The 26,360-nt window shown below is 36.5% G+C and overlaps 1 protein-coding gene and 1 pseudogene across 7 annotated transcripts in view; both read left to right on the top strand.

Annotated features, from left to right (window-relative positions):
* The window catches only part of NKTR (natural killer cell triggering receptor), a 57,924-nt gene that overhangs the window by 17,573 nt on the left and 13,991 nt on the right, over positions 1-26,360 (top strand). For 3 of the 7 annotated variants that reach the window (XM_047739371.1, XM_047739369.1, XM_047739368.1), the window contains exons 3-10: positions 7,770-7,844; positions 8,593-8,700; positions 9,191-9,235; positions 10,981-11,068; positions 20,062-20,091; positions 20,615-20,760; positions 21,926-22,148; positions 22,607-22,762. In XM_047739371.1, the coding sequence (XP_047595327.1) occupies positions 7,770-7,844; positions 8,593-8,700; positions 9,191-9,235; positions 10,981-11,068; positions 20,062-20,091; positions 20,615-20,760; positions 21,926-22,148; positions 22,607-22,762 (871 nt within the window). Of the gene's footprint in view, positions 1-7,769; positions 7,845-8,592; positions 8,701-9,190; positions 9,236-9,542; positions 9,571-10,980; positions 11,069-16,843; positions 16,875-20,061; positions 20,092-20,614; positions 20,761-21,925; positions 22,149-22,606; positions 22,763-26,360 lie in introns of those variants that run through there. The other 4 variants (XM_047739370.1, XM_047739372.1, XM_047739375.1 and 1 more) reach the window with 4 other exon arrangements.
* On the top strand, positions 24,501-26,031 carry LOC125105797 (bolA-like protein 2; annotated as a pseudogene).

The following is a 26,360-nucleotide window of genomic DNA, read 5'->3' as shown; positions in this document are numbered from 1 at the left end:
TATATTTTTCTTACGTTTGTTTACTGCTTTTATCTTCATTTGAGTGATTAATTTATCTAATCATTAATGAAAATATTTAGAGTTGTATGCATTCATTGGGACAAAGAAGTGGTATTCAGAACCTTTTGCCTTCTGAGACCTGGCAGTTCTAAGATCTGGCCTCACTCCTTGACATCCTGGTTCCTAGAGTTCTTTGATTCTCTGATCTCAGCCCATATCCTTGTCAACTAACTACATGAGCCAATAAATTCTCTTGAGTTTTTGCTAGTACTATCTGCCGGATACCTTACCTGGGTGTTGATTGACCTGTCATGAAAAAAGCTCTGTGTGCCAAAAAAAATTATAGAACTGTTTGGTCTTAAATCTTATTTGTATTTTCTTGCTATTTGCTTTGCTTTGTTTCATATCTTTTTACTATGGATTACTCTGCCACAGTAATTTGAAAGATTTTTAATGTATTTTTAGCTCTGCAAGTGAATTATATGTTTGAGTATTCTTTTTTTTTTTTTTAAAGATTTTATTTATTTATTTGACAGAGAGAGATCACAAGTAGACGGAGAGGCAGGCAGAGAGAGAGAGAGAGGGAAGCAGGCCTCTTGCTGAGCAGAGAGCCCGATGCGGGACTCGATCCCAGGACCCTGAGATCATGACCTGAGCCGAAGGCAGCGGCTTAACCCACTGAGCCACCCAGGCGCCCCAATGTTTGAGTATTCTTTTTTTTTTTTTTTTATTTTTTTTTATTTTTTTTTAAAAATTTTATTTGTTTATTTGACAGAGAGAGATCACAAGTAGACAGAGAGGCAGGCAGAGAGAGAGAGAGGGAAGCAGGCTCCCCGCCGAGCAGAGAGCCCGATCCGGGACTCGATCCCAGGACCCTGAGATCATGACCTGAGCCGAAGGCAGCAGCTTAACCCACTGAGCCACCCAGGCGCCCAATGTTTGAGTATTCTTAACCATATTTCCTTTACCTGTTGACTCCCACTATGAAATATGAGGAAATGGACTTTTTCTAACCAACTCCACCCTCTCTTGTTGGTTTTAATGTACTGTGATATATATCTTCATGATATATTCATTAAGTATATAAAGCAGAGTATATTACAATGTGCATAATGTGCCACCTATTTTTTTAAACCAAGGAGCTACTTGTTTTATTTATCTTAAACTTGAGATATAATTGACATATAACATCTTAGTTTCAAGTATACCGCATAATGATTCAGTATATGTGTTTATATTGCAAAATGATCACCACAGGAAGTCTTGTTAATATCCATCACCACACAGTTAAAAATATTTTTCCTTGGGGCGCCTGGGTGGCTCAGTGGGTTAAGCTCTGCCTTCAGCTCAGGTCATGATCTCAGGGTCCCGGGATCGAGCTCCGCATCGGGCTCTCTGCTTAGTAGGGAGCCTGCTTCCCCTCTCTCTCTGCCTGCCTCTCTGCCTACTTATGATCTTTCTCTCTGTCAAATAAATAAATAAAATCTTAAAAAAAATTTTTTTTCCTTGTGATAACTTCCCTTACATTTTTTTCTTGTAATAAGAACTTTTAAGATCTACTCTCTTAGCAAACTTAGGCTGTTGTTTTAAAATAAGAATATATCAGTATTTGCCTGTGTGTACAAAAAGACTGGAAGCATACACATGAAATTGATGAAAGTGATTACCTATTGACAAAAGTGCGAATAAGACTTCTCACTCTTTACTTTTTTCTGCTGTTGGATTTTTGGATCATGAAAACGTTGCCTGTTCAAAAGAAAAAGAACATTTTTAGAAGGTTCTTAAAAATAACAAAAAAAATTTACTAATACATACTTTATTTCCCAGTAGTTGTAACATTTATATTTTGTAACCATAATTACTATGGTTATTTAGGTTTAATTCTGTGTTGTAATGGATTTAGTGCTCAGTGCCATTTTTTTTCTCATTCTTTTCTCATTAGTTCTTTGAGTCCTGTCTCAGGCTTATATTTCAAATAGATTTTTTTTTAAAGGTTTTATTTATTTATTTGAGAGCAGAATGAGAGAGAAAGAGAGAGCGCACAAGTGGGGTGGGGAGGGTGGAGGGGGGAGAGGAGGAGGCTCCCCACTGAGAGCAGGGCTCCATTCCTGGGCACCGGGATCATGACCTGAGCTGAAGGCAGACATTTAACTAGCTGAGCCACTCAGGCACCCCTCAGATAGATTTTTCAGGATAAAATCTCATTAATGTATTTCCTTTGCTATATATAGAATTTTTTTTCACAGTCTATTAGTTCCTTTAAGATGGTAGACAGTGTTCTGTTGTCTCCAGTTTCTAATGTAAAGTATCAGAAGTCAGCCTAATTTCTTTTTCCCTGTAGGTGACATGATTTTATTGCCTGGATGCTAGAAGGATTCTTTTCCTTTATACATCTGAAAATAGATTTTATTAAGTTATGTCTTGATGTCATGCCACTTGTAATAACTTTTCCTGGTATATAATGAATGCTTAAAAACAAAAAAGATTTATATATTTGTCAGAGAGCACAAGCAGGGGGAGCAGCAGGCAGAGGGAGAAGCAGGCTCCCTGCAGAGCAGGGAGCCTGATGTGGGACTCAATCCCAGAACCCTGGGATCAGGACCTGAGCCGAAGGCAGATACTTAACCAACTGAGCCACCCAGGCATCCCTAATGAATACTTTTTATCTGTGTATCTAGGTATTCCTTTGTTTATATTTTGTTAATCTCTATCTTTGAATAATATGGTTTCAAGTGTTCTTATTTTTGTTCAGTTATTTGTTGTGTACTTGTTCTGTGCCAGCCACTGTACAAATCAGTGGGGATAGAATGATGAGTAAAACAGATAAGGCCCCTATCCCTCTGCCCTCACACACATCAGTCAGGCTTAAGGTAGATATAAGTGCATTTTGTTCATACCACTCATGGCTTATCACACTAAGATTTGTAGCTGTCATTCCCAGCTAAGCTGTGAACTCCCCAAAACAAGCACAGTGTCTTATATACTGTTAAACAAACTTGACACATGGGGAAGAGCTCAGTTAAATGGGTAAATACCTGGCCTGATTTTGTTGAAATGGTGTACCCATTCCTTAATTTCCTCTTAGGTTTTGCTGTCTGCCTACCCACTATGATCTGTTCATACCTTTGTTCTTAATCCTCATCCCTTACTTGTATGTATGGTATTCTTTGTCCTGGGTAATATACCATTTCTTAAATTTTTTTTTCCAACCAGTGCTCATTTTTCCAGCTACTGTATCTTTTATGTCTATGATATGTGTCTCCTTTGTCACTCCTGCACCTCTAATTCCAGTGCAGGTGTTTCTAAGAACAAGAAACAATAATATTATTGAAAGATGATATTTTATTTTATGTAGATTATGGGTGCTTGCTGATTTTATTCCTGCCACCTAGTGGCCAAATCAGGATTACAACATGACTTAGGTGTTTCTTGGCTTTTCCTGTCTGTAGCCAGTGATTAAAAATGTGTTTATCGGGGCACCTGAGTGGCTCAGTCATTAAGCGTCTGCCTTCGGCTCAGGTCATGATCCCAGGGTCAGGGGATCGAACCTCACATCAGGCTCCCTGCTTACCCAGGAGTCAGCTTCACCCTCTTCCACTCCCCCTGCTTGTATTCTCTCTCTCTCTCTCTCTCTGCCAAATAAATAAAATCTTTTTTAAAAAATGTGTTTATATTACCTGAGTAATCTCAGTATTGTTCCCCTGTCATGGCTCTTTTAAAGGATCTGCATGTTGGTATATTGGGATTAAAATCAGAAGCCATTCCTGTTCTGTAATTTTTGTCCTTAGTCATGTATATTTTGCCCTAAAAACACCATACTGATGCTTACACAAACTAATGCTTAATATAAACCGGTTTCAGATTTTAGTTTGAGAGTTATAGAGGAGTGTGTATTCATTGGCACAGTGGTAGTTCCTTAAGAAGAAATCTTAGTACATATAAAAGATATTATTATTGAAAGTAATGACTGATTAACAAAGATTACTAAATCCCACTAAAGTATAAGTAGTGTTAACAGTATCCCGAGATCTTATTCATTCAAAGGCAGCATCATTTTCTGAAAAGGCATCAGCAGAGCATGTTAATTTATTACAGGAGACAGTAAACCTGTCGGGATATATACTGTTGGGAAATGGGGTTGCTATCATAATCCTTTTCAGTTAATGCCTGCTATCCTTTGAAAATAACTACTGAACCACACTGCTTCCTTGCTTATTTTCTCTCTCTCTCTTTCTTTCTTTCTTTCTTCCTATCTTAGAGAGAGAAAAGAGTAAGAGAGAGAGCATGAGAAGGGGAAGGTCAGAGTGAGAAGCAGACTCAGCTGAGCAGGGAGCCTAATTGCAGGACCTGATCCCGGGACTCCAGGATCATGACCTAAGCTGAAGGCAGTTGCTTAACCAACTGAGCCACCCGGGCACCCTGTTTTTTATCTTAAAGACTATACATCAGAATATTTTCCCTTTTGATTTTCAAAAAAGTATCTGTCTTCTATAAAATGGCTATTGCAATTTAATTGAAAAACATATGTTGAAAACTTGTTTATCTTGCTAATGACCTTAATTAGTTCAAGCTAGTATTTGCTGGAATGTATCCTATAGTGTTCACTTTAAAACTTTTTTTATTCAATTTGTAGGGAATTAATACTAGTGTACTGCTTTGTAGGTAGAGATCTTTTTGTGTTTTCCCGATAGAAAACTTTGACCTTGCCTTTTGTTTCTAGACTCTTCAGATTGAACATTTGTAGGCATTCTAAATTAAGAAGACAGTCTCAACCAATGTCTGAATGTCCATAGCCTTTCTCATGTCTTGCAAGCCCAGTTGGTTTAATCTGTTCTTTCTGTAGATTTTTAAGTTATTTTTCTGGTTTTGGCAGTGTTTCCAGCCTTGCATCATGATATTGAGACCAAAACAATGTGGTTTTGTTCTATTTTTTTCTTTACTCTTAAGAACATAATGCTGTAAAGGACACAAAACCTCTGCTCTAAGCCTTGTCCTATGAGACTGAGAAGTCAGTCAATAGAATCCTCTTTTCTTACCTAGTTAGAGGGTAAGATATTAGATGTGAGTGTGTTTTAAAAAATATCATTGTCTCGGGTGCCCGGTGTCTCAGTGGTTTAAGCGTCTGCTGGCTCAGGTCATAATCCCAGGGTGCTGGGATCAAGCCCTGTATCAGGCTCCCTGCTCAGCGGAGAGTTTGCTTCTACCTCTCCCTGTGCCACCCTCCTGCTTATGCTCTCTTGCTCTCTCTGTCAAATAGAGAAATAAAATCTTTTTTTTTTTTTTTAAAGATTTTATCTATTTATCCGACAGACAGAGACCACAAGCTGGCAGAGAGGCAGGCAGAGAGAGAGGAGAAAGCAGGCTCCCCGCTGAGCAGAGAGCCCGACGCGGGGCCCGATCCCAGGACCCTGAGACCACGACCCGAGCCGAAGGCAGAGGATTCAACCCACTGAGCCACCCAGGCGCCCCCGAGAAATAAAATCTTTTAAAAATTAAAAAAACAAAAAACATCATTGTTTGATATCCCTCTTTGAATATTAGGCCTGGAAATGTAATCACATTTAACTGTTTTCAAATGTATTAAAGCACTAGAGGGTTCAAAACTTCTAATCATCTGTAAAGGAGAAACTAGAAACATTTGAAACTTTCATCAGCTTTCTTTTGGAGGCATTAAAGGTTTTGAAAAAAAGAAAACTTGATGTTGAAATCACTATGGTTTTAAAAGGCTGAGTTTTTGATTGTTTAGATAATACCTTTTATCTAGAAAAGTAACCATTTTACAGGGATCCCAGATATCTAAATATGTTTGCAAAGTTAGATGATTTTGAACTTGATGCCAACCTAGCCAGCCATTTCCCAGGGGTTTATTATGAAGATGGATGAAAATACTTTTTTCATGCTGGTAAAATATTTCCATCTAAATACAGAGGATTATATTACTGCTATTATATGCATTTTTTAAAATTCCAATTTCTTGGGGTGACTCAGTGGCTCAGTCAGTTGGATGTCTGACTTTTGATTTGGGCTCAGGCTCTCATGGGTTGTGGGACTGGCCAGAGTTGGGCTCTCTGCTCAGTGGGGGAGTCTGCTTGAGATTCACTCCCTCGCCCTCTGCCCCTCCCCGCCCATGCATGTGCCTCCATGAGTGCTCTCTCCCAAAATAAAGACAGTCTTTAAAATTCTGATTTCCTTTTTCTTCATTCTTTTAGATATAAAGATCAGCTAGAACATTTTGAAATTGCTTTAAAATTTTGGCTCCATTGAAGCTATAGACAGAATGACATAAGAAAGTCTTGTATGATGCCATTATTCCACTTTTGATCTCTTAAAAGATGTCTTTTATGTAGTAGCTTTGTAGCTTTGTTTTCCCCTCAGAGGAACTGGCTGACATGGCCAAGAATAAATTCAGTTCTTAGTGACAGAGAATAAATCAAATCAGTTTGTGTCTGTGCTGAAAGTGACTTATATTTGGTCCACAGTTAATTTTGATTTACTTATAAGTCCCTTTGAATAAATAAAAATGTTTATTCCTAATGGAAAAGGTTCTTTAGATTAAAGGGAAAGGGGACATAGGAAAGTGATTGTAAATCAGAATACTATCTTTTACTTTGTTGAGAACCTTTCGTGAGGCCTGCAAAGTCAAAACTACTTTTAAAATAATACAATTTGCCTGTTGCGCTCTCATTCACAAGTCGAGTTTTCCAGAGATTACACAATGAGTAATGATGTCACCATTCTGACAGCTGATAGAACATGTGCTTTATATTCTTGTGTTTTAAAAATTTCTGAGTTTTAATTTATAATATAGTAAATAGCAATAGACATAACCCACATTGTAAAAGTGCAATCATTTTTAAGAATTGGAAGGAGTCCTGAGAACAAAACGTTTGTGAAGCACTTTTCTGTGGCGTAAATTTGTAGGCTTGCTCCTTATCATTTCCTGTGTATTGTATGTTTTTTGTCTGTTTAGTGTGTTTTGGGTATTTTTTAGGAACCATAAGCTCTTCTCTTTATGCTCTCTCAGGGAATAGAATGTGAGTTTTAGTTGTGGGTCACAATTCAGGAAGTTGGCTCTAAATAGTTCTTGCATTAAGGTAGAAAGCTAGATACAGAGGACAGAAGAACTTTCTTCTAACAGTATGGGCCACAATGACTGTCTTGTGATATGATGTGCTGTCATCACTGGAGGGGCTCAGGAATAAATTAGACAACTATTGAGACTATTTTAAAGCAAATTAATAGTGTTCTGGTAGGTAACTGTACTAAAAGGGATCTAATCATGTAAAGCCCCTTTACAAGACACTTGAAATCCTGCAGTTTTAGGGCTGAAACCACTGAGGCTGCCTGTGAATTCTGACACTAACAAATTGCGTGGAATTCTTGTTAGTTGGCATTGCTCAGTTAAATTTTTTCCAGTTAAGTCTTTTGAAAAATTAAATTACAAAATGGGCCTTTCAGTTTGTTAATTGTATCTGTCTATTTCTCCCATATAAAATGTGGCATATTTGGGACGCCTGGGTGGCTCAGTTGGTTGAGCAGCTGCCTTCGGCTCAGGTCATGATCCCAGCGTCCTGGGATCGAGTCCCGCATCGGGCTCCTTGCTCAGCGGGGAGCCTGCTTCTCCCTCTGCCTCTGCCTGCCATTCTGTCTGCCTGCACTCGCTCTCTCCCTCTCTCTCTGACAAATAAATAAAAAAATCTTAAATAAAAAAATAAAATGTGGCATATTTAATCATCTTGCTTACCTTTCTTTAATGTGTTTTGTTTCAGTTGGTCGCATTATGTTTCAGCTCTTTTCAGACATATGTCCAAAAACATGCAAAAACTTCCTCTGCCTATGCTCAGGTAAATGAATTATTAAATTATTTCTAATGAGAAGTTGTGGCTTAATAGTTTTATCTTGCTTTTCAGAGTAGATATTTTCTGTAAAAAGTGGCCGTAAAATGAATTTTTAGCACATTAAAAATGCTATTTTCACTGATAAGAAATCAGGGAAGCATTCTTAAAGGATAGAGATGACAAAGAAGTGGTCTCAAAAGTAAAAAAAGAAAGTACTACTGTGTGTAACAAAGTCATCTGTAAACATTGTAGTTCATAAATTCTAAATTTCAGTGTTTTGAACAAATTTACCATTCCAGATTCACAAGACTTCTAGTATTAGAAGATAGACAAAACATAATATGGCTGTTCTTCATTATATTTAATTGGATTTATATTTTTTAAAGTAGAAAAAAATAAAAACATGTATAACGTTATTTTAAAATAGCATTAAATTTTTAAATCCATGCTTGGATACACTTAAATACATATATGCTTTGCACCAATTCCTTGATTGCCCTCTTTTACTGGAGTGATAACTCTTTCTAATCCCTCTTTTCTCCTGTTGGCATGTAGAGTCTCTGCCACACAATTTAACATTTATATGCTGCTTGATATTTATTTTATTTTGTGTGTTATTTCCTCGTTGCCTCATACTTCGTATCTCTTACAGTGCCAACATGTATGGGAGGGACTGCACAAAGGACTAATTGGATGATTCTTTCCATGGAAAGATGTTTGTAGCTAAATTTCACTTTTTTTCCCCACCCCCCAGGAGAGAAAGGCCTTGGAAAAACAACTGGGAAGAAGTTATGTTACAAGGGTTCTACATTCCATCGTGTGGTTAAAAACTTCATGATTCAGGGTGGGGACTTCAGCGAAGGTAGAGCTAAAGTTATGCTTTTAATAACCATCCATCAGTTTCTTAAGCTATTATACTATTATAAGTGTTGTGTCACAGTGTGATGTAAATATTAAGTGGTCACTGAGTAGATGTGTAGAGCAAGAATGTATGAAAAGCAAAATAATAAGCCATTTTATTTTTATGTACTTTTAATAATAATATTATAAACAGTTGGTGAATTCCCTTACAATGAATGCCAAGTACTTTTGGATTATTTTTATTCTTCCTGAATTTTGCTGGTGTGATTACTTTTTGAAATAAATGGGTTATGGAGATAATAGTGTTTATTATAATAGGAGTGGACTCTTTTTTGGACTTTTATTTTCAAGATGAGGTTCACTGAAGATTTGTAGAATTTATTATAGCAGTCACAAGGTGTTAGCTTCTTTAGCAAATTGAAAGCATAAAAATAAATGTATTAATATATTTTTAATTTTCATTATAATTTAATGTAGCTCATTATTTGCAGGTAATGGAAAAGGCGGAGAATCAATTTATGGTGGATATTTTAAAGGTAAGGCTTAATATTTTATGGTCCTTTGTTTCAGTTCTGATATTAAAGCAAATTTGATCATGTACTTTTAATGAGGAGAGGTTTACTTATAGTTCACTTTTTGCATGGAACTAATGCTGCATGAAAATACTTTATTTGCATGAACTTGGGGATAAATTATATTGTAATATGTAACTTGTAATTGACAAGATTAATTAAGGCTAACTTTGTGGTTAAACATGACTTTCAGCATGGAGGTTAGGCAACTATATACATGAAAACTCCTATCTTCCTGCCTAAAACTGTCAACATATTCTTTTGTTTATAGAGAATGTGGTCTTTTGCAAAATGAAAAGGTAAGAGAACAAAGCTCAGTAACACAAACTCCAATTCTGTTCCCTTGCACCCTTCCTAATAAATTTGTGGACAGCCTGGGTTAGGTTGTGGCTGGATTTCTTATATTGCTTGAAGACTTGGAAAATTCTGTATACTGTTTCATACATGCATCTATATCTTTTTTCTTTTCGCGATGGGTTATTAGTTCTACATCAGGGAAAAAAATTCTAGTTGTATTTTTCCCCCCTTAAACCAAACAATTTCTTTTAATAAAAGTTGGCATTTCCTACTTTCTCAAAGGTTTGTATATTTTCTTTTGTATACTAGAACTATATGATTGTGTTTTATTCTTACAGTAGTAATATTTGCATTAAGTCTAACTATTGCACTTGCCCCAAAAAGCCTTAGAAAAGTCAGTTGCAGAGATTTATAATGGGATCCAATCTTACTAGATTTTAATGCCATGATAGCTTCAGTGTTATAATAGTCTTTTATATTTCTTCTGGGGGAAAATGGATTACTACTCTTTTTCAGAAGCCTGTTCCCAAGGTAATCATTTTTTAAAGTTTTCTATGTTTCTGTTTGTTCTATAGAAAAATTTGTTTGTATGAATGTTACAAGGAAATTTAAATTAGTTTTGAAGATATTTCTGCTGGAATTAAAATCATCTTTGAGTGATCTTTGTAACAGTTTTTCCTTTGAACCAGTAAGAAGTAGGTTCATTAGCTGGTTCTATCCGCTTATAGCAATTGGAAGCTAATGTTGTAGGCCACTTTAATGTGGTTGTTCCCTGTGGCAGATACTTGTGTATCTTATAATTATATTTTGCCCTTTAAGTTGTTGTTTTTATGGGACTTTCCTCCTTAGATAATTTTTGATCCTATCTATTAGGAGTCTGTATACTTGATTTAATTACAACTTAATTTATGTAACTTTTAATTTTTTGCTCTCATAGTCTAGCTTCAATACAGTTGAATAATAAGTTTACCATATAGAAATTAGGCACATAAGATTTTTAAACTTCTCCCATATATAGTGTGTTAAGCAAGATAATTGGAAAGTTGAAGAAAATGAGCTTTACTGTAGAGATTTTTCTAAAATCTCTTTACTAGTTTTCTCTGAAAGTTAATAGTTTACATTACCATTTAGCAAAAGTATGTTACTATTAAAAGTGACTGTTCTAAGGCTGTTTGTATAAAACATTAAATGTATATTCTTTTCCTCAAGGCTTTAAGTAGTATTTTTGATCTTTTTATGCTTTTGTATTTGATTAGTTAAAAAAATTTTTTTTCTAAATATTCAGACAAATATCTATACTGACCAGAAGAGGAATTTCATCCTTTGCTTTCTATTTATTACTGTGAACATTAATTACACTTTAAGAGTGTCTTATAATTGGAGACTGACAAATTTGTGTTTTCTTCAAACAGATGAAAACTTTATTCTCAAACATGACAGAGCGTTCCTTTTGTCAATGGCAAATCGAGGGAAACATACCAATGGTTCCCAGTTTTTCATGTGAGTAGGCATAATTCAGAGATGAGCTTTTCTTAAACAGAGAAGCGCTGTTCATGAGAAAGATGGTATAGTTAAACCAAGTTTAAATGCTAGAATTCTGTCAAATTGGACTTTGTTACTAATTTCTAACACTGCAGGAACTGGTAAGCTCTAACAGCCGCCTCAGCGTTCAGCATATATCCCCCGTTTGAAGGATGGTACTTAAGAGATGTAACTTGAAGATGAACCTTATCTTCAAAGTATGTTGTCATCTTAAGAAAAGAAATTGGCTTTGAATTAACAAGTTTGGAGGGTCAGTTTACCAAAACTAGATTGGGACATTAACTATTGATCAGCATTTAAAAATTGTTCATAGACTAGGACTAGATGTGCCCTTGGCCTGGAGAACACTTGTTTTGAGTAAACCATGGTGTGGTTGCTTTTTCTCTTATTATTGTTCTTTGAGCTAATTTGAGAGAGGTACCATTATTTTCTGATACTGTACAGAGATAAGTAACTTTGCTGTTGCATCAGCATTGTAAAAAAAAACTTAAATCTTTTGTGATCTCTATGGATAATTTAATTAACCCAATATTGCTATCATTTTCACCAAAATTTATGAGATTAGCACTCAGGAAACTTCAGAATGCTATATTTGCTTTTTAAAAAAACAAGCACCTTTTCATGTATATACAGGCACAACCAAAACCTTACTTGGCTTACTTTTAATTACATTTTTTTTTTTTAAAGATTTTATTTATCTATTTGACACAGAGAGATCACAGGTAGGCACAGAGGCAGGCAGAGAGGCAGGGGGAAGCAGGCTCCCTGCTGAGCAGGGATCCTTGATCCCAGGACCCTGAGACCATGACCTGAGCTGAAGGTAATCGCTTCTCAACCTTTTGGCTAAGATCAAGTGAGCTGAAGGCAGAGGCTTAATAACCCTCTGAGCCACCCAGCCCCTTTTTAGTTACATTCTTATCTAAAGCTACCGTAAAACCAATTTTTATTATAATCCCAGGATTTAAAATAGGAAAGATAATTGGCTAGCATGAAGTTTAATGCTTTTGATTGGAAGTAAATCTCCATAGTTGTACTATATATGTTGGAGAAATATTTTATTCATGGTTTTCCAGAAAAAGTTCTTGTCATCTTTCTGAATGGACGAATATGAATGGCGCTTCCCTGTCGTTAATAGAGTAAATTATTCATGTAAAATAAATCTCACATTTTAAATTTGTCTGCAAAATAGATTTCCAACATGATCTGATAAAGTTCAGATAAGGGGCATTCTGTTCATAAGAATGTCCTAAAAATGGAAAGCTGATGGAAGATCACAGTGCCTGGAGCTGTGCAGGAAAAAAGGAAGACCAAAAACATTTGTTCCTAGATCATGTTTTGATTCCATAGAGCAGTAGTTATTAATACTTCTCTACTAGAGTATTTTTCTTTCCTTAACCTTCTTAAAGGCCAAAAAAAAAAAAAAGGTAGTGGAAGATGTTTTGAAAACCTTCTTTTATAGTAATTTAATATAAAGCTATTTACTCTTTGAGGTTTCCCATTTCCATTTTTAAGCTTATCTGAACTGTGAACATGATAAACTAATGAAATTCATTGGTCAAGAAGCTACCATCTGAGGGCTCTAAAGTTTCTTTTAGATTTCCTTATTTTTAATATGAGTACATTGAATTTATCAGGTAGCAGCAGCTTCTTTCCATTGTTACATACCAGTTAGCTTGTTTAATCAAACGTTAAGAGTAAAAACCAGTGCAGTACATACATTAATTAATATCCAGTGTATGATGAAATTCTCTCTTCAGAAAATTTATTTTGTTTCTATGTTATTTAGTACTTGCCTAAGTCTTTTGTAGAAATGCTTAGTATCAAACAAAATTGCGGCCATTGCTGTTTCTACATAGTTTAATTTTACATTGGACTGCTGTTTCTGGCAAAGAGTGCCAAATGAAAATTTTAGCATCCGTGAATTAGGATTAAAAGTTTTAAGCTTGTTTTCATAATTAACTGTAGATGGCACTAAAATCACTGTGAACTTGTGTTGAAATAAAATTTTCTACTTTTAGTTTGAAATTTACTTCTAGAAATGAGTTTGTAGTTAAAAACAATCTTAAAAGTAATAGTGTTTTTGTACATACAAAAAAAAATCCTTTTTTTTTCTTTTTAATTTTTTTAAAGAGAATTTTGTAGCATGTCCTTTTTTAATGCTAGCTCAGAGAATCGGTTCCCCATGGTTGAAGGATAAAATAAAACTAACAATCACCTTTCTAAACAAAATACTTCCTTGCTTTTATAGTAAGGGAAAATGGAGATGATGATGGCCCATAAAAAGAAAATCTTTGAAAATCTCTGTCTTGCAAGCCCAGATCATTTTGGAGCTGAAGTAGTGAAAAAGTATAATGTACTGTCTCCAAGTTTTGTCTTTCATCCCAGCTAAGCCTTCTAAAAGCTGGGACTGCCAGGGCCACCCAAGGGTGGTGGTGCACTTGCCCCTCTCACCACAGCTCTTGCTGGGGTGCCTCAAACATCTCTTCTGCATTCCAGACAGGAAAGGGTAGTGTGAGAATGGGTGGTAAAACACCAAGAACTGCCTTTATATTTCTAGTTTTATAGGCTTAACAAGGACTTTTAATACAACCTTGGCAAAATCGTATTTGTAGTTCATATTCTAAATAAACTACTTTGTAATTCCTAAGGAGGAAATTTGATATCATAGTATATATCAAAATATTCCTCAAAGATTCTTGTGCTTCGTTCAGTAACTAATGAAGTAATGTCTTCATTACTGACACATTTAAAACCTCCCCTTCCTATGGCATGCATCATTTTTATTAAATGTAATTGTGCATATATTGCTTTCTTTGGTTGAAACAATTTATGTATATGATAAAAATCAGATTTGCTTCTATAAAGCTATTCGTGATTTCTGCAGTAACTGCTTTTATCTGCTATTTTAATCACGATTTTGCTTTGGGGGGGCCTACTATTCTTTTTGAAATAGTACTGCTCAAGAAACGTGGAGGAAGTGATAGACGGCACTGTCCCCATATATAACTGAGGAAATAATGGTTTGTTCATGTTGAGGTATTTCTGAAAGAATTCAAAGACCTGGAACCAAAGTAGTAACCAAGTTAACTTGGTATTTAGTCATTTTGTTCCTTTTATTATTTATTTGTTGAAGCCAAACACTAGGAAGAAACCATAATAAAAGCTATAGAATTATGAGGTCTTAGAGTGGAAAAGGATTTCAAGATCATCTTGTCCAACCTTTTCCTTATATAAATAATGCTAGGATAAAATGACACACCTGAAAACATTTTCTTTTCCTTTGGCTGTTAGTAATAACATTGTGTTAATTCTGTAATTTTCATTGTTTTTCTATACATTCATTGAAAAGATAAAGAAGGTATTGCATGAAGGAGTCATTAAAATGACTAGGTGGTTTATAGCTTTGTATAAATAACTATCACTTGGGTTAGAGCCACTGTTCTGGCTATCAGGAGACCTTGGTTCTAGTTTTATTGGCTATTTACCTTGAGTTAGTTTTGTCTTTCCTTTTTGGCTTATGAAGTATCTATCCCATTCTTAAAGATAAACATTTGGATATGAAGATGTGGACATAAGAAGAAGGGTGTTTTGTAGGTTGATCCTCAGTTTCTGAATATGTGGAATGATTTGTGTACAAACATCATCTTGCCTAAAGGAAAATAGTTGTAACTGCCTAATTTCCATCAGTCTGAAAGGTGCTGCAAAGAAGCTTCAGGCTCATTTGCCTAAATTAGGCAGCAGTCTTCATCAGCTGCAAACAGAACATTGACGTGGTGGTTACATTTGTCTTCCTTCACTTGGTCTGTGCAACCTTATGTACAGCCATGGAGTAGAAAGACCTGCAGAGCTTTGGTGAACAGTCTCTGTTGTTGGCCACTGTCAGTGGTCATGATAATCATAAAAATTTAAGAAAACAAGATAATGCAGAAAAGTCAAACTTTAAGCAAAAAGTGTTAACAGGTATAAATAGGATTATAGGAGGAAAATATAAAGTAGTTCCAGGATATGTTCTAACCAGACTTGGAATGGCTGCTTTCCTGAGTGGGAGAGAAGTGCTGATTGTTTCAGAGGAGAGCAAGGGGAGGTGAAGAGTGGTTTTGGGTTAAGGGGTTTATAAAGCTATGTTGCGATTTGGGGTAGCGAAAGTAAATTTGGGCAGAAATGCTTTTTCCCTCCACATACTCATGAATCTGTATGAGAATAAATGCTAGTAAGTGTCAGTAACCTGGAGGTTCTGGTTTTTCCTTCTTTTGGCTGGGGGGGGGGTAGTATCTATATGTGTACATTGCAAGATTTTTCATCAGCAAGATGTTGGTGAAACTTAACCATAAACCAAATTCTCTGAGTTTCAAGTGTCATCTGTAACATCCAGTCTTAAAATCACTTAGTGTTTATGTGACATATGTAGTAGCAACCTGGAAGGAGTTTTGTATCTAGTAGTGTTTGATGTGTATTAGATATTATGTTAACATTAGTGCTGAATTTTTGGTGACTTTTGGAACACACAGGGAGAACTCTGTAACATGGCTTGGTTAGTTTCCATGGCCCTTACACAAGCTGTGTGTCTCTATATCATTTGGTGCCTCTTCCATGATGATGTGTAGTGTCAGGAGTTGAAGGAAAAAATTGCATGTTCAAGGCTACATTAGACAGAAATAGGTTATCTTTATGTTCATACTACTTTACACCTGGAGTCACTTTTTTTTTTTTTAACAACATTCTTTGAAAACACCATATTATTTGAAATGTTGTATTCTTTTTTGGCAGTAATTCATGTATCAATCCTTTATAAGAAATTAAAGCTTGTTTTTAATAAGTATTTCAAGATGCAATAGTCTGAAACCTTTGTAAAGAATTTTATCCACTATATATGACATGGATTTTGGTCTGAGTATAACAGATACATTTAAAGTATAATAAAGTTGGTTAGACTGGTTTTTTTTTTTAATTTTTTTTTAAATTTTTTTTACAATGGGGAAAATCAGAGATTAGGCAAGTATCGTGGCCAAAATTTGACAGAATACTTCTGTACTTTCATCTCTCTTGCCTTTTTATCCTTTGAGAAGATCCTTAAAATTTTAGTTATGCATTATTATTATTATTCTTTTCGGGGACTGAACAACTACAGAAGTGTTGAACAGAAACTATAGTCCAAACTTTGCTCACTTATTCCTGATAGTGGTCTGTCGTGTGTGATGAAAAGATTTCAAATGTAGAAACATGAAAGATTTTTAACTATTTGAAGTGAATTACTAAAAAAAGAAGAGAAAGTTCCCTGAAATGTTGTTTTGAATTCTCTTAACTTAGTCCTTTTCATCGAAATTTTTGCTTTCCACTGGTAGTAACTCCTCCTGGGCGTTCAGATTTTTATATTCATGTATGTACTTGGGATACATTACTCTCTTGTTGAGAAAGATGTTTGTTGACTTAGCTAGTTTGTAGGATTTGCAAAGCGAAATATACTGTTTGGTTCCTCACACTCTAGTGTTAACAACATTAAGGCTCTGAGCAGATTCCCATTTTTACCACAGTGTTTTTCTTAAGCATAGTTCGTCTCTACGTACATATCCTATGTGAAAGAAAATTTAGAGCCCTCCATTTTAAAAAAGCTTTCTTGCTTTGCATAAAACTTGAAAATATTTAATTTCAGTTATATTGATATTAAAACATAGATTCAGTCTTGTCTTAAAAGTGTATTACAATTTATTTCTTGCCATTTTTGTGTAAAATTTACAGAAAGAGTGTTACATCGTGCGCTCCAAAGGTAATGTCTCATTACTCTAAGGCTCTCTTTTTCTTTCTTTGCCTTTATCTCTTTAATCCTATTGTTATGTGCTTTGAACCATTTTAAGCAAAACTTTGTTTGACTTATGGCAGCAGTACATGTAAAACAAGTGTGTTTATTGTTCGTAGTTAATCCTGGGAAGTATATTTTCATTTCAATGGCTTGTTGCCACCATGTTTCCACACCTCTTCTGGGGGAGGGCAGGGAAGAGGGTGTATTGTATATAATGGTGTAGATTTCATTTCAGTACAGAACTGTTAATTTCTGTATAAGGCCAAAAGCTTCTTTGGTAATGGTATAATAATGTAGATTGTTTTTTGGAGTAACAGTGACACTTTTCAATTTCTAGGATTTACAAACTTTAAATGAATCCTTATGCATATATTTTTTTTAGTATATGTGCTGCCGAAGCGAGCACCTTATGCATATATTTTTAAAGTACGTTCAGGGGGTGGAGGAAACTGGAAAATCAGTGTCTAAGTGACAGGAGAAAATGGAAATGTGAAAATATTGAAAGCTTTTATGATTTTGAAATGTTTTACGGTTCTTTCTCCTTTAGGCATGTTTTCATAAGCATGTATAAACTTACATATTTATGGTAGTCTCTGGCCTTAAGGTCTGAACTTACTTGAGTGTTGGCCCTGCATGGGTCTTTAACACTGCATAGTTTTGAAAGATCAGTGCAATTAAGATTTGGTGGGATGGGATCTCTTTGTCCGGTTGAGTAGGATTGAATAGCTTGGACCAGGAATATCATTTCTCCCTGCCCATTTGGCAGTGTCCTCTGTTTGTCCATGTCTGGTGTCAGCCTAGGGCCAGTATGCCTGCTTTACACTGTGAGTTCTGCTCCTGGAATGTAGGTTGAGAACCCCGAGGGGCTTCTTTGTTAAGGTACTCTTTTTTTTTTTTTTTTTTTTTAAGATTATTTATTTATTTAAAAGAGAGATCACAAGTAGGCAGAGAGGGAGGCAGAAGCAGGCTCCCTGCTGAGCAGAGAGCCCCATGCGGAGCTCATTCCCAGGACTCTGAGATCAAGACCCGAGCCGAAGGCAGAGGCTTAACCCTCTGAGCCACCCAGGTGCCCCTACTTTCAGTATTCTTAATATGCAATCCAGCCCGATATAAGTGCACATTCGTATGTCTGCCTCCTGAATTACGGATGCGAGTGATGGATTTAATTATTCATACCACTCCAAGCACAGCGGGCCCCCTGAAGTTTGTCCCTGAAATTATTGTTGTCTTCATTTGTTTACCCCACTGTTGCAGTAAAAGAGCCAAGTTTTTTTGTCTTCAGTTGTCATTCGAATTCAAAACAAAACTGGAATCTGTCATAAAGATAGCGATTCCATCCTCAGACTGAGTCTCAAGTGGTACATTGCTACCTCACTGCATTAACTAGAGTGTTTTCATCTCACCATTTGCTCCAGAGTTTTGCCAAAAACTCTGGTTTTTACAGGACTCCTCGGTTAGCCACTATGGCAAATTGAATTGGGTTCTGTGTGTTTTAGAAGAATCTGTAGGCTTTTCCCCCAGAAATCTGAGAGTTGTGAGAGAAAGGAACAGGGAAGGAGGAGGAATATCCCTAATCAATAAACCACTCCTTGTTTTCACTGCTACGTATTTGAAATCTGCCCCTTAACATTGTAGGACGTTTACCTTTACAGATTTTACCTCTTAGACCTTTCATACAGTGGAATCACTGTCTAGCATATGTACTAATTTCTTCCTATCATAAGTATGCTTTGGTAAAGTTTTCTATATATGGGAAGTACATTTCCATCTTAAAGTTATTATCCAAAGTAGTTTCTGGAAGCTAGTTTAATTATTTAAGCATTAGTTCCTTTCCTCACCTGCTTGCCAGATTTTGTCTTTTTTCTTTTCTTCTGCCTGTTTTTTACTCATTTTTACTATTTTATTGGCTTGAATTACAACTTCTCAGTCTTCTAAGGAGAATTTGAGACTTTGTGGTTTTAAAACTCATGATCGCTTTTAAAATTCTGGAACTTCTTAAATTGACGGTTTTTAAAATAAAATTTCTGTACTGCTTTTACACAACTGAATATTTTTAACGTAAGTATAAATGCTACCATTCCTTGTAGAATAATGATTTTAACATTGTTGTGAAGATTAAAATTGTGTTTTGTTGAATTACATGTCTTAGAATTGCCTTAAAATGAATATAAAAATTGATATCGGAGCTCCTAGCACAATTGACTGCTTTAAACATGGCCTGATAATCCAGTGTCCTTTCTCAAATTCTTCTGTTTCTCTAAACTAAGATTTTTGTGGTATATACTTCTGAGTTTAGTTATCTGCTTTTGAATTTTTTCACTGCAATTCACATAGTGTGAAGATTTGTGAAAATTCTATGGGAAACAACCAGTTTGGGTTCAAAATGTTTTAACCAAATGTATCCTGTAGGCTTCCCAAAAGTGACTATCTGCCAGTTGGTGATTGTAGAAGCAGCAGGTTGGGCATTTTTGGGCCAGAGAAATGCAGTGTCTATAATGTTATCCCTCATTACTTACTTGCTGTTAGAAGTGTTGACAAAGGGAAGGTTCGCTCCTTAGTGCCTATTCAGGGTCGCTCTGAGTGGCAGAGCTTCACCTTAGGTGGGAGGGGCAGGAAGTTCTGAAAACAGGACTCCTGCGGCCTACCTCCCATCTGCCTGCCTAAAAGATGCAGACTGACTCAGTATGAGAAATAACAAATAGGAGAACTCATTTAAGTGTGGAGTGCAGGTATCGATCACACTTTTCTTTCCTTAGGGCAAACAATAGTGCTTTTTATTCTTTTTAATTATTTTGATAAATTTTGAGTTTGTTTTGCTTTTGTTGTTTTGGATTCGGGAATAACTTTAATTTTAATGTATTTTTATGCTATCTATTTCCAAGTTGTTTCATACATATGTATAAGAATAGTCTTCATATTGGAGAAATAAATACAACTTTGTAATTCGTTATAATCTGAGTGATTTTTTTAACCAGTAAAATGGCTACTATTGCTGTTTGAAAGGTTTTTAAGTTTGAATGTTTACCACATTTAACTTTTTCCCTTTTTATCTTTACCTCTTTGTTCTCTACATGCTGTGCTTTAAACCCTTCTGCTCTGTTCACCTGAACACCTGGTTTTTGCCATCTTCTTTGTGTTGATGTTTATTACACAGTACCACAAAACCTGCTCCACACCTGGATGGGTAAGAGTGACATTTCACTACCTTGGGGAGTTGTTTGGGTGGCCAGTGCCATACAGGTTGAATTACGAATAAACCTCAAGGGGGCGCTCTTGATCTCTGGGTTAATCTCAAAGCCAAGCCCCTCCTTAAGGATCCTAGGTTAGTCAGTCTTGAGACCTCATAGCTATCGTGTCGCTGAGTGGGGTCTTTATCTGGGCCTATGGATAGACCTCCTAGTCATGATCTTTAGTGACCCTGTAGCAATAGTTCTGAGTATCAAGGGCAGTCTCTTCTCAGACTCTACCGTAAAATAGTTAAAGGATACTGTTTTAGGCAGAAAACTCAGTCCCAATTTGAGTCATTTTTGTTGTTTGTTCCTTTTATGAAGCACATTTCAAGTTCTACTTACCTTCCAGTTGTTTCATTCATCAAACACTTTATTTTATATTGAGGTGTGTAGACCAGTCATTTATAACAGTTGTGAATACTGCTTATGGCTTAATTGTCAGCAAACCAGTTCTTTCTCGAATTTGTATTATGACAGGGTTCATGTCGTCTTTGGATTAGTTATTTCTGGTTTTGAAGTAATTGAACAGATTGAAAATCTGAAAACAGATGCTGCAAGCAGACCTTATGCAGATGTGCGAGTTATTGATTGTGGGGTGCTTGCCACAAAATCAACAAAAGATGGTAAGGGTTTTGGGGTAGTGGGGGGAGCTAGGATATCAGTAAAACGTGTTGAAGACTATAACTTAAACATACCTCTTGGATTTTGGTAGTGGAGGAAACCATACAAATTGTATAGCAATAGCCTGATGGTTCTGTATCATACCTTCTACCCAGCCATGCACAAATCTTATCAAATCTCCCTTCTTTTTACTTCACCCTGCTGTCAGCCTTGTTCCAGACCTGGATGATTGCAGTAGCCTCATACCTGCTCGTTTACCTCTGTTCTTTTCTATAATCTTTTCTCAGCAGTAGTAAATTCCTGCTGGTCTCCTTGCTTGTACTCTTGATCTTCTGTAATCTGTCCTTAACAGCAACCAGAATGATCTTCTCCAAGGGCGCCCTCTCAGTCAGCCAAAGCTAACGGTTTTACTTGGTCTTTAAGGCAGTCTGCTCTCTGCAGTTTCTTTCACCTCTTCCCCCTCATTCATTGTCTTCCCAGCCATGTGGACCTTTATCCAGACTGCCAAACACACAGGGACTTTGTGTTGCCTGTCCCCTCTTTCTGCAGCACTCTCCATCCAGATATCTACATGACCCCTTAGCTCATTTCCTTCAGGTCTCTGTTGGAATGTAATTTTCTTTTCTTTCTTTCTTTCTTTTTTTTTTTTTTAAAGATTTTATTTATTTATTTGACAGAGATCACAAGTAGGCAGAGAGGCCGGCAGAGAGAGGGGGAGAAGCAGGCTCCCTGCTGAGCGGAGAGCCCAATACGGGGCTTGATCCCAGGACCCAAAGATCATGATTTGAGCCAAAGGCAGAGGCTTAACCCACGGAGCCACCCAGCCGGCCCCGAATGTAATTTTCAATTACCCCCTGACTCTACCTATTCCCTTTACCCTACTTTTTTTTGTGTTTCTGTCCTAGCACTTACCATTTATCATATTATGCAGTTACTTATTTTCTTACCTGATCCAGCTAGAATATAGGCCTCACGAGTGCAAGGGCTTTGTTACTTTACAATCTCAACAGCACATTGTATTATCAACGTAAAGAAAAGTTTATTAAATTTTGTCTTCAGTTTTCTGTTGATAAAGCATGTTTTACTATATTAGGTAGTCACATGTTTTACTCTGAAAGGTAGGCACTGAAATGCAGTACTAATAGTCTTGTTAATATTTCTTAAAAGTTTTTGAGAAAAAAAGGAAGAAACCAACTCATTCAGAAGACTCGGATTCCTCTTCCAATTCCTCTTCCTCTTCAGAATCTTCTTCAGAAAGTGAAATTGAACATGAGAGAAGCAGAAGAAGGAAACATAAGAGGCGGCCAAAAGTTAAACATTCTAAAAAGAGACGAAAGGAAGCAAGCAGTTCAGAAGAACCAAGGACTAAACACATTATGAGCCCAAAAGGGTAAGTGTGAAACACCAGGGGAATCTTAAGCTAAAACACACACACACACACCCTGATGGGGAAAACATGTGCAGTTGTGTAAACTTAGCTTTTTAACCTGTTGTTGAAAAAGGGTAATATTTTTTGGACTTTTATTTGAAATTTGACTATTCTAGGGGTAGCACAGACATTCCATATCAAAGATCTATGTGTTTGCAGGTGAAAAAAAAAAAATCCTTGTTCTCTACAAGCTATGCTTTAAGAAGAAAAAAGTTAGGATCGTTTGACAGTTTGATAGCAGAATTTTAGTACTATGTTCATGCTTTATATGTTCTCTTTGTGAAAACTGTACAAGCCTTTTGAGTGAGGTATGTAATTATCAAATTTATTGCTATTAATATTACGTAATATTATTTAATATTATTGTGAAATGCAAACATAGCACATTTTAATTGGTGACATGCTTTGTTCTCTCCAAGTCACTCTGAGAGGAGTCATACCAATGAAAAAAGGTCAGTTGATTCAAATGCTAAAAGGGAGAAGCCTGTGGTCCGCCCAGAGGAGATTCCTCCAGTTCCTGAGAACCGATTTTTACTGCGAAGAGACATGCCTCTCGTCACGGTGGAACCTGAGCCGTAAGTAGGGTGATTAACCAGTATTTTCATTCTGTGAGTGATCCCATCAGCTCATTGCAGTCCCACACTCCTTTACTGAGCATGACCTATAATCAAAGCACTTTGAATGGTACTGTGGGAGGTGCTAGGTTAATGAATGACATGTATCTGACTTGCAGAATTCTCATTCTACTAGTAGGGAAAGGGGGTTGGGTGGGCAAGTTGGCCAGGGGAGAAGTTTTTACTGGAGCTCTGGAAAGATTTCATTACTAACTTTTTTTCCCTTGGCTTTTCATTAAAGGTGAGATTAGGTTGTCAGAACAGAGGGTCAGTTGAACTGTTTGGATTCAGTTGAATGATAAAACGTGGTCCAATTTGAAGAGTGTTAAATTAATTGCGTGTTTGGGGATATAGTTTAGTATCATAAATATGTGACTCTTGCTGACTTGCAAAGTTGTAACTTCTCTGCATTGGACAGATAATGTGTAGCTTTGTAGATTTGGTCTACAGATCTACAAATCTACACATTTGAGACCAAATGTGTAGATTTGGTCTCAAAAAATACTATGTAGTATATTTTGTGTGTTACCTCAAGTTTAGAATTATTAAAAAAAAAAGTTGTTTGAACAAAAATACCATAATGTGGCATATCATTGATAAGTTCCCTATGAGTAGTTCCGTTGGAGGCTTAGAAGTGATGCACATGTCATTGTTTACAGTCAGGTTTCCACATAAGGTAATCATTTAGTTCATTAAACATTTTAAAATCCTAATATTGTCTCATTTTAAAAAGCTGTTATGAAATGAGATGTGTCTTTGAATTAAAAGCTTTCATGCTGATGTCTTCATTTCATATTCTGGCTTGTTAATAAATTTTAGTGGGACTCTCCTTTCTCAAAATACAAGACACCAAGTTCATTGGTCAAATCTGTTTGGCTTTCAAAAGTCAGGGAACTTGAAAGGTCAGTTTCTCTGTCTGGTGGTGGGTGTTATCCATGGGCCGGATTTGGTCTATTACCTGTACAGCCTGTGAGGTTAAAAAAAATGGTTTTTACATGATTGAATGTTTGTAGGGAAAAAAAAAAAAGGAGAGTAATATTTTGTGAAGTGTGGAAATTGAATGAAACCCAGATTTCAGTGTGCATAAATAAAGTTTTACTGGAACATCCATTTGTTCCGTGTAAGAAAATAGACAAGGGCTGTTTCTGTGCCACAGCTGCAGACTTGTGGAGCTATAGCGGAGTTTGTAGGTGGCACCCCGTTGCTTTATACTGCTGCTCTGTGCACTAGGCCTCACAGCGACGCCATTACCACTCTCCAGGATTTCAAGTACTACATGTATAACCCCTGTATGTGAAAAGATATTTTTATTTATTTTGATTTGATTTGATTTTTTTTTAAAGATTTTATTTATTTATTTGACAGAGATCACAAGTAGGCAGAAGAGCAGGCGGAGAAGAGAAGAAGCAGCAGGCTCCCTGCTCAGCAGAGAGCCTGATGTGGGGCTCAATCCCAGGATCATGACCTGAGCCGAAGGCAGAGGCTTAACCCACTGAGCCACCCAGGCACCCCTGAAAAGATATTTTTATTTTTATTTTTATTTTTTTTTTTTTAAGATTTTATTTATTTATTTGACAGAGACAGATCACAAGCAGGCAGAGAGGCAGGCAGAGAGAGGGGAGGAAGCAGGCTCCCCACAGAGCAGAGAGCCCGACGCGGGGCTCGATCCCAGGACCCTGAGATCATGACCTGAGCCGAAGGCAGCGGCTTAACCACTGAGCCACCCAGGCGCCCCTGAAAAGATATTTTTAAAGATAAAATACATATAGTCTCATTACAGATTAGCATTACTGTATGAACAGCATTATCTCTTTTGATAGGGAGCATTATGAATCCTACTTAAGTGAAATGTTATTCGCCCCCTGCAAAAGAACTCAGTTCCTCTCATTGGATCTTTAGTACAAAGAAATGATACTCAGGTGTCATGTTTCAAATATTACTGATAAAATATCAGTGAAAATTTGTTTTCTTGTCATCTAAGTACCTATCTGATAGCCTTAATTTTCTTCTTGGCCTACAAATCCTAAAATACTTACTACTCTTGGATCCTTTTCAGAAAAAGCTGGCTGACCTCTCTTACCTGGTAGTGGTAAACAGGTGATTGCATTTGTGATTGAAAAGTGCTGATAATTTTATTCGGTCATTACTCTTCTTTGGTCACATAATAATGTTCTTTTGGAAGTTATTTTGTGCAGAATTTTTTTAAATTATGATTGGCTGGTTTTGTGTCATACAAAGATAGCACAACTGATGTATTTTAGTAGGATCCTTGAGATTCTGATCAGTTGTTTGGGAGCTGTAATTAAGTGTGCTTCGAGAACTCAGCATATGTAAGGATAAGAAGCAGGGGTCGTCAGCCATAGTGAACTTGTCACCTTGCTGATTTACCAGCAGTTAAGCTCGTATCATTTGTAATTTGCTTAGTGGAATTTGGGTTCCACACTTGACTGCAGTTTCTTTGTTCTTGACCTTAGCAGTACTTTAGAATAATTTGCAGGCTTTTGAAAATACCAACTTCTGGGCCATACAGCAAATAAAATTAGAATGTTCTGGGGAGAAGGTAGAGGGTTATAGCATTGGATCAGTACCTAAAAGGTTCCCAGGTAAATGTTTATTTTTGCTGAACACATAGAGGTGAGTTCAGTCCTTTTCTTCATGAGGAAAATGGAGTTAACAGTTGCCTACCAAAAGCACCAACTTATCTCACTGTGAGAATTAAGTAATGTCATGAAATGACTGAAAAAAACTATATGTATACTTTGTAGTTAAGATTCTTCTGTAGAAGAATTGTATTTTTTTTGTTTGTTTGTTTGTTTATCTGGAACCTGATTCCTAGAGTCTTAGAAAACCCTATTGGAAGGGCTGAAGCAGTGTGGCTGGGTCGGAGCTGGGGTTCCATCCCAGCTGGGCTGTCCCCCTTCTGGGCTGCCACAATGGAACTCAGCGCCGAATGCCTCCGGGAAAAGCTGCGGTGGGACGCAGAGACAGAGCATATTGAAGTCGAAGACACGACTCCCAACCGTTGTGCGTCTAGCTTCCCCTCTGAACTTGTCGGCCAAGTTCAAGGGGAAGTCACTGCTTCAGAGACACCAGCTGGTGAACACATGCCTAGCCGAAGAGCTTCTGCACATTCATGCCTTTGAGCAGAAAACTCTGACCCCAGAGCAGTGGGCCCGTGAGAAGCAGAAATAAGAGACCAAGGCCTACACAGCCATTAAATTATGAATCAGAGCAAAAAAAAAAAAAAAAAGAAAGAAAAGAAAACCCTGTTGGCTTTAAGAGTCAAGTTATATTTCTTTATGTGACTTAGGGCAAGATTTGTAACCTCTTAATCTTAAAATTCTCTCTTTCAAATGAAGATGCTAATAGTACCTACCTCACAGTGTTATGAGAATTCAGTGAGTTAATATCTTTCAGGTGCTTGTTAACTAAATGTTAACAATGAAGAGTCTAAAAGGGAAATTAAGAAAGCAGTTCTATTTAAAACAACAGCTAAAAGAATAAAATACTTAGGAATAAATTTAAAGAGGTAAAAGACTTATACAGTGAAAATTATAAA

Source organism: Lutra lutra, chromosome 1 (genome assembly GCF_902655055.1).
Source record: "Lutra lutra chromosome 1, mLutLut1.2, whole genome shotgun sequence".
In the NCBI taxonomy this organism is placed as follows: domain Eukaryota; kingdom Metazoa; phylum Chordata; class Mammalia; order Carnivora; family Mustelidae; genus Lutra; species Lutra lutra.
Note: the sequence above shows the minus strand (reverse complement) of the source record. Positions and strands in the feature narration are given on the sequence as shown.